Source organism: Anneissia japonica, unplaced genomic scaffold (assembly GCF_011630105.1).
Source record: "Anneissia japonica isolate Jap-2015-1 unplaced genomic scaffold, ASM1163010v1 scaffold5947_len87984_cov146, whole genome shotgun sequence".
Classification (NCBI taxonomy): Eukaryota; Metazoa; Echinodermata; class Crinoidea; order Comatulida; family Comatulidae; genus Anneissia; species Anneissia japonica.
In genome coordinates this window covers 90894-99326 of record NW_022692471.1, presented here as the reverse complement: position 1 = coordinate 99326, position 8433 = coordinate 90894, and the positions used below count along the sequence as shown (strand labels likewise).

Sequence of the window (8433 nt, the reverse complement as noted above, 5' to 3'; positions counted from 1 at the left end):
TCGCTATTCTGGACTAACACCACTACATTACTGTCTAAGTGCTCAGGGTAGTTATGATGAACAGCGAGAAACGGTATTGTGCTTGATAACATATGGTGCATCGGTCTACCAAAAAGATAGGGTAATGTATAGAAAATAGAAATGATTCAGAAGGATTAGTCAGTGTCTTCATTACAATAATACAAACATTCCTAATTACCAAAACCAACCTAATACATAAGAGCATTGATTCCATTCTATACGAACAAATTCCATCACTTATTCTTGTACCAATATATGATATAAATATTGTGATACTGATAGTGTTGGTTATTTTTTTGAATTATTATTTTCGCCATTATCATTTATAAATCTTCCCTTTGTTGTGCTGATGTAGTTTGCAGCCGCCATCCAGTGAAATATACTATAATTTTTTGTATGATCTTGTTATTACAGGAAGGGAATACACCTCTTGATTATTATGATCGTAATAAATGTAGTCAATATGAAGTATCAACAAAGGAGGAAAAGAAAGATGAACTTAAAAAATTGCTTATAGGTAAGTTATCTGTTGTACGTTAAATATTCCTGAACCTATTGGCAAAAATCACAGAGCTTGCTTTATTTGGAAGAACCATGTCATAAGCCTCAGCTATATAGCTTTCTAGGCATGGCTATACCTTAATTACTAATATCTGGTTGGGTGCCACCTTAGTGGACGTCTTGTGGGTCCTAACTCCATCTCCTTTTTTAGGATGCCTTTTTGAAGTGAAAGAAATAAAGTAAATATTTAATTAGTCAATCATATCAATTTTATTGTAAATTTAAATTAATTTTAACCAAGTATTGCATAAGATGCAATTACATACCTGTAAATAAACAATATATATTTTTAATATTCATGGAAAGCTCAATATTTTAAACTGTATTTTACTATGATTTTTATGCTTGAAATCCAGCAATGGTACAACAGCTTATCCTAAATAATCCAAAACAATTGTATGACAGTATCCTGCAAGATGCTGGAAATACCACCTCGTACTTCTAGAGAAAAAATATTTCTAATGTTTTGGACTCAGCCCCTGCCCTCTTGTTAATATCTCTGGATCTCCCATGTATATCACATTGCAAGTGTACACTGCCAACAAAACTTGTCACTGAAAGAAACAGTAAAAACAAAGTTACACCTATTACATGCACTCAATGGATGTGATACATGCATAGAGGCTTTTCTGCATGGATGTGCTATACAAGTCCAACTTATTTATTTTTACAGCATTACGGTTATTTCAGTAGTCTGGCTGTAGCATAGACCTAGTGGAAACATTGATCAAATTATCTGCATTCTACACAACAACGATGAATCAAAAGTAAAAAGAATAGAAAAGTAAACAAAAATTTTAAAAAAAAATCAACTTCACTTAAAGGGGGGGTGCGGCGATGAAATAATTAATTTTTAATTTAAAATAGAGGGATGGGCGAGCACAACGACGGTGACGGCACTCGATTTTGGAGCGCGGTATTCGAAAACGAGGCTCGTGAACTGGGTCCCAAAAAAAAACTGGTGCTACAGGATTTTGAGCTAGTGTTATAAGATAGTTAATTTCCTAAAATGTACCGACTTTCAAAGGCTTGCATTCGGTAACCCCATAAAAAATCGTGTCAAACTTTAGATATTCTAATGTAAATTTGGCCGTTCTTTTCATTTATACGGGTTTTCACTTATGAAAATGTCTCAATTATGTGTAAAATAACGATTTGCCCCAGTTTTTATTTCGGAAATTTGCACTAGACAGGGAGTCAGCTGATTCACTCAACTGTAACGAGCTGGTAACGACACACAGCCAACTGATGAGAATGGTCGTCGCGAGCGGAAAATTGAAAAATTAGGACTGGCGAAAATATTCAATAATAATAGTAAAATAAGTCGAAGGCATTTTTGAAGAATGAATCTTTCAAAAAGATATGTTTGCTGGTTTGGATAAGGAAGTCTTGGAAGTGGTGATCTTAATAGTGGCGTTAAATAGGTTTGTTTAATACCAACTTGTCTTACCTGTGTAGGCATAGCCTAGCATTTAGTGCAGTAATGTATGTTATGTAGAGAATACGGAATACTAACTGCCTGGCGCGGCCTAGGCCCCTAGTTTAGGCCTAGGCATATACAAACTATAATAATAATATTTCAAACATTAGACAAACAATCAACACTATTTTAAATAAAGTGCATTAATTTACATGTTAATTATTAGATCCATGGAACTATCTAGGACCTACTACTACTAGTACAGCTAGGCATTACTAAAATGCGAGTTTATTCGTCGTGGAATGTGGATGATGCCTTGAAAGCTAGCTCAAATTTGCGCGGAAAATGGCTTGGAAAAATGTGCACAGAACTTAACTTCTGCATAATACATTTGCAATGGTTATATACAGTATTCAGATTAGTTCAAAGGACTAATTTTCGGGCATTCTTCTCGGAAATGTAACCACCCACCTTAGGCGTGGCCCTGCTTGTTCCATGCTGGATCAAAAACTAGTAGAGGGTCAAATGTGCAGCCATTTTGATGGTCAAAATACAGGGGAATTATTATTACTGTACATTAGAAAAGATTGAGAAACAAGATAGTCTATTATACATATATTGTTTTATCTTCATTTGTAATTTTTAAACTAATTTTTATTTTTATATTACAAAAAAGTATTATATTAATGAAATAATAAATTCTATTCAAAATAATTGTTTATTAATATTAATAAAATAATTGCTATGTTACACCACTTTGCAATACATTTTAATATGGGCTTTTCACAGTGATGGTTAATTAGAATATATATTTTCAACAAAAATTATCATTGATGATTAGTGCCAGAATGATAATAATTCCTTATAAAGACATTGTAATATCAATACTAATTATTTTTGAATGGTGTAAGATTAGTCACTCTGATTTTTTTAAACTAGTCTGTTCAAACTTTTTATTGTACTTCTCTTCTTACAGGAAATGCCGACATGTTGGATATCAATGGCTTTCATTTGGTAGGTGTTTAACAGGCTAAAGAAATCTGACAGAAGGGTCATCCAATCTTGCAGTGTGTGGGCGATTAGGGACAAGTTCCCAGAAGCTGTGAAGACTGCCCTGGGTTTTTGATGCTATAGAGGATGAAATAAACTTTGTGTTGGAAGAATTATTTATAAATTTTATGGAAGATACCTGATAAGTCCATCCTCATTAATGCAACAGATCTTATGTAAATAGATTCATTCTTGACAATTCATATGACAACTGTGCTCTGTTTTTTTGACAATCTCATCACTCATGAAAGGAAATTTTGTCAGCACAGGCCTAGAGCTTTTGTATATCTGGACCAGTCAATTGTGTGTAACCTTCCAGACCTAGTCTGTAATTGAAATTGTTGCTATTGATGCGGGTAGGCCAGCAAAGTTTATTTCAAGAACATTTTGTCGTTAAGTACAGTACAATGTTTTTTGTATCTTCCCCACTCTCGTCTCATATTTTAAAATTTTAAGCTAATACAGTATGAATTAGAATTTTGTGTACAGTAAATAAATGTAACTTGTTCTTCCCTATTCTTTACATTTGGTATAAACTATAGTAACTATAAATCCATATATATAATATTTTGATAATAAATAGAGTGTGTAAAATACAGTGATATATATTGTAATACCTGACTGCTTTAATCTGTGTACAGTAAAACAATTTTGCCTGGTCTAGAGGCCTCCCCTCTTTGCTGCCTGGATTCTGCCTAGGGGACAAATCAGAGCTTAGTCATTGGCCTCATTGTATAATATATACAATGAGGCCAATAACTGCATATTCAATTAATTTATCTATCATGCCTAATTTGTACTGATTATATCTAAAAAGATGTAAACACAATGAACGTAACTAAACACTAACCTGAAAAATGATGATAAAACTGACAAACAAATTGTCCTGGTAGTGTAGTGATGCTGGCTGTCAGGCTGTACAAAACTATCAGCCAATCGGCAAGCTCTATTTCAAGAACATTAGGTATGGAGGCCCAAAGGGGCCTGTGTAGAGTTTTTTTGTGAAATTGGTTAAATACGTCCATTTTAAATCTCAAATTTAAAAAAATGCTCCTAATTGAGGCATATGATTTTACAAGTGTCACTCTAGTGTCTTAGAGTCCTTATAGATCATTTTAGGAAAACATTAAAACGTTTTAAGCTTTCCAGTGGGCCATAGAATGTCATTAAATATTTTTAAAATATAATTTTTCTGAAAAAAAGTGCTTAAAAAGTAATTAATTAGCTTTAAATCCACATTAAAACGCAGTTGTGATCAACAAAGTTTATGTCATTAAATTCAAAATTTAATCAGCTTTAATTTGACATCAATATCAATGTAAAAATGATGGAAAAATATTTAATGTCTAAAAAAGTGATATCATAACTTTTTGACCTCAAATGACCTTAAAATGACCAAAAATGACCCTTCGCGGTGTCCGATTTCTCGGGACTTTTTTTCGGAGATCACATACATGATGTAGAAGTGAAATCCGCTTAAAAACCTTTGTACGCAATTACTTCTAGGTTAGGCCTTATTTTACATTATATTCCATCCACTAAGAGGCTTTTCTGCATGGATGTGCTATACAATTCCAACTTATTTATTTTTACAGCATTACGGTTATTTCAGTAGTCTGGCTGTAGCATAGACCTAGTGGAAACATTGATCAAATTATCTGCATTCTACACAACAACGATGAATCAAAAGTAAAAAGAATAGAAAAGTAAACAAAAATTTAAAAAAAAAATCAACTTCACTTAACATTTTGAAAATTTGAGGCAAAAAATACTACAAAATTAAAAAGGTAAATGTACAATTTAAGTAAAAAATTATCAATCATTGTTATCTGGAGTTCGTGGGTTGGATTCCTACCCGAGTCAAAGGGCAAAAATCAATCCTATGATATGCATATGGTTCATAGAAATAATACTGTATACACATGTAATAGAAAATACTATACATTTGTACTTTTATATTTCAGTTCCTGTATTATTCTTGTAACTTTTTATTTTAATGTTATTTTCTGTTTTACATGTTTATGCTCTAGAAGTAGTTAAGTCTCTCAGTGTTTCAACACCATGATATAAAATTACATATTTTGATGTGTTATTTTCAGAAATCAGTTTTTACTGTGATGGTTATTTTTTTTTAAACAAAATAATCACAATATGTTTAATGTAAATGTCATGAATTCCTACTTGACGTATTTCCGAGCGGTATAGAAATGACTAGGAATCCCTCTTTGACATATAAAATATAAACACAGCTCACAATGTTGTAAAACAACTCTCAAATAAACTTTTATTCTGTATAAACTCCAACAAGAATCCGGTCTCAAAACAATACAATAACATTCACATAAACATGTGCTTCAAAAAGAGCTCCAGAAAGATAAGACTATCAGCTTAAATACCCCTGCTGCACTATTCCAGAACATTCAAGATCATTCTATTTTGCCTAAGTTCCTCATTGGTCACCTTACATTATAATTAACCAATTGGGCTTATTTGCCTCTATAGTACCAAAGATTCTAGAAGCTTCCATATATTACTCTTGGATTCTACATGGTGTCATGTGTTCCTAAAATTACCAATGTGGTTTACACTGTTTCTTTGATCAATTATATGTTATTCTAGAATCTTATATGTATTAAATATGTTAAAGTAAGGTAAGAAATGGTAATTTATTACAGTAAACTATAAAATGGATGGATGAAATACTACTGTAGTATATGAAATAATATTTGTTATATTTTATAGTTCCAGGAGAATTATTAGCGAGAGGTCCTGAAGCCATTAAAGCATTCACATATGAAGTCCAGAATGGGAAAATTACGATGGTTAATTCCAGAGTCATGTTCCTTGGCAAAGAAGGTGTGGGCAAGACGAGTTGTGTCCGTTCCATGCTTGCCAAAGAGTAAGTACAGAACAAGGCCTTGTTTTTTAAATAATTGTACAGTCTTTTGGCTTGCATTGTGAGCCACAGTATTACAACATTCTTATAGTATCATATATGTTTATTAAATATAGGCGACTGACTATCCAGGTTTTTTTGCAATTGTTTAAAGGATTTGTAAAGGCATGTTTGCCCATTGGCTCTTAATATAGCTGTAATTTTAAAAGGGTTTAATTTTTCACTTAGTATGCATTGAGTACAGTACTACACCACACATACACAACACATCACTACAGCATGGTACATATGACATCTTTTTTTTTTTTGACTGAGCGCCTCCAGAGCTTGTCGCACTTTAATATATCTATTTTAACTGTTATTCAAAAACTAATTTAATATTTGAATAAAAACCTAATGTAAGGATGAATACAGTAGTAATTATCCTATGTATATTTGATTGTGAATATAAACTTACAATGCAAAACTTAGAATATATTATAAAGTTTTGATTGTTTAGCGAGATTTTTTAATGCCTTGTTTAGTGAACCCGCCGACTGAAAATATTGATGGTTTCGAATAAAAATTAAAATATTATTTTTGGCCAATTAGCGCATCCGCTGCCACAAATAAGTGGAAATTTCATAAGAAAATAAGTTTTTCTTTATTATTATTATGCTCTCTGCGGCCTTGAAATCTCTGATGATAAGATATGCATTATTTCTTCCTATTTATATCAATTTGAAGCATTTAACCGTCCTATTTTACATTCACCAATAAAATTCCATTTTTATTTTTTCCCTCGTCTGGATGTTTTTGGCAAAACTATTTGCTAAATAAGAACATAAAATTTTATTTTTATTTTCATTCCGTCCTCCGATGATCTTAAGTACACGAAACAAGGAATAAAAGAAGTCTCGCCTTAACATACTATGTACTCTGTTGCTGATTTAGAAGTTTATAAAAAGCGAGTTAATTTCAAAATATTATTTTAAAGGAAGTAGATATATTTACATCGCCGTAAACAAATCACAATATATTTATGTTAACACATTCACAGTCATACTTTATTAAACTTGCATTTTTAGCACTCGACATTAGCTAGGCCTCCCTAGCTGCAGTGATTCCTCCGATAAGTTCACCATGGCACTAATTAATTTATGATTTTTTTTTTTTTTTTTTATGAAACGTAATTAAATTTACTACAATAGCACAGTATGTAGTTTAATCACTAAATAAATTATTAAACCATTGTGTTAACTTTTCAAATAGAAGTGAAATTATGAACTGGAAATGTTATGTTCATTTTACTCAATCATTTGTTGAGTGAACACACTTGACCTAAATACAAGGCCTAGGCCTACGCGAGGTTTTTTTGCTAAAACTCAATTACAACGAAATCAAGATGGTATTCTTCTAGGCCTACCTGTATTGTTATATGATAGTCAATCATCACAAATTAAATAACATCTTATTGTTTTCATTCAAACACATTTACCCACGTCGTCACTAACAAAAACAACATTGTTATAGTCTTCAAGTCGGGTCGAGCATTGAGCACCGATTGATCGCGAAGAACATAGAAGACCACGTTTATAGAGTACTGTACAATATGAAGCAAGAAGTAAACAACAAATAATGATATGCATGTATTTTCTGTAAGATATTTAATCATTACAAAAAAAGTGAGACCAGGGAGATGTAAAAAACACATACAATACATGTCCATGGTAAGACAAAAAAATTATTTTTAATGTTTTATTCAAACATAATTTCCCATGTTGTCTGATCACTAACAAAACAACGTTGGCATGATTTGCATCTCTCTACGAAGTATGGATGCAGAACGTGGAATAAACAGCCTGGCTCGACATTGTGGTCATGATGTGAGAGAGTGAAACAAATACTTCTAGCTCATTATCACAATCAATCAATTATTTTATTTAATTGAAATACATCTAGGCTACTACTGTAGCTAATTTAAGTACGTTTAGTAAGAACGGTAAAATTATAATTTAAATACTGTACCTATCCACAAGTCGTATTAAACTGTTTACAAAAATTAATTCAACCAATTCAGGGATTCCCCATGTGCATTGATTTGCCATCAATTCGATCATGTGTTGTTCAATGGCTTTTTAAAGAGTAGAAACCATTTTTTTTACAAGAAAAATTGTTGTGTCAAGTTAATGTATTTTAACATGACTATAACTAGAAATTGCAAATTGCAAGTGAAGTGCTGCGAAGTACAACTGCATAAAATGTCAAGTGAAAATAATGAATAATAAAAATATAACAAATAATATGAGCACGACCCATTGTCTATATATTAGAACAGCGTTGGTACAATATTGTTTTGCTGCAGTGACATCTCTCTGCTGGCGATGGCTCGCTGTTGCTGGCGATGACTCGCTGCTGGCGAATCGATCTGCGCATGTGTATAAAATGGTATTTATTTCCGCAAACACTATGCCAGTCTACAACAAGCGTCGCCTAAATGTAATAA

General features: G+C 32.2%; 1 protein-coding gene across 1 annotated transcript in view; it reads left to right on the top strand.

Moving 5' to 3' along the window:
• Positions 1–8433, top strand: part of LOC117100310 — a 12586-nt gene that overhangs the window by 951 nt on the left and 3202 nt on the right. The window contains exons 2-3 of the mRNA XM_033239959.1: positions 436–538; positions 5795–5951. Coding sequence (XP_033095850.1) covers positions 436–538; positions 5795–5951 — 260 coding nt within the window. The remainder of the gene's footprint in view (positions 1–435; positions 539–5794; positions 5952–8433) is intronic.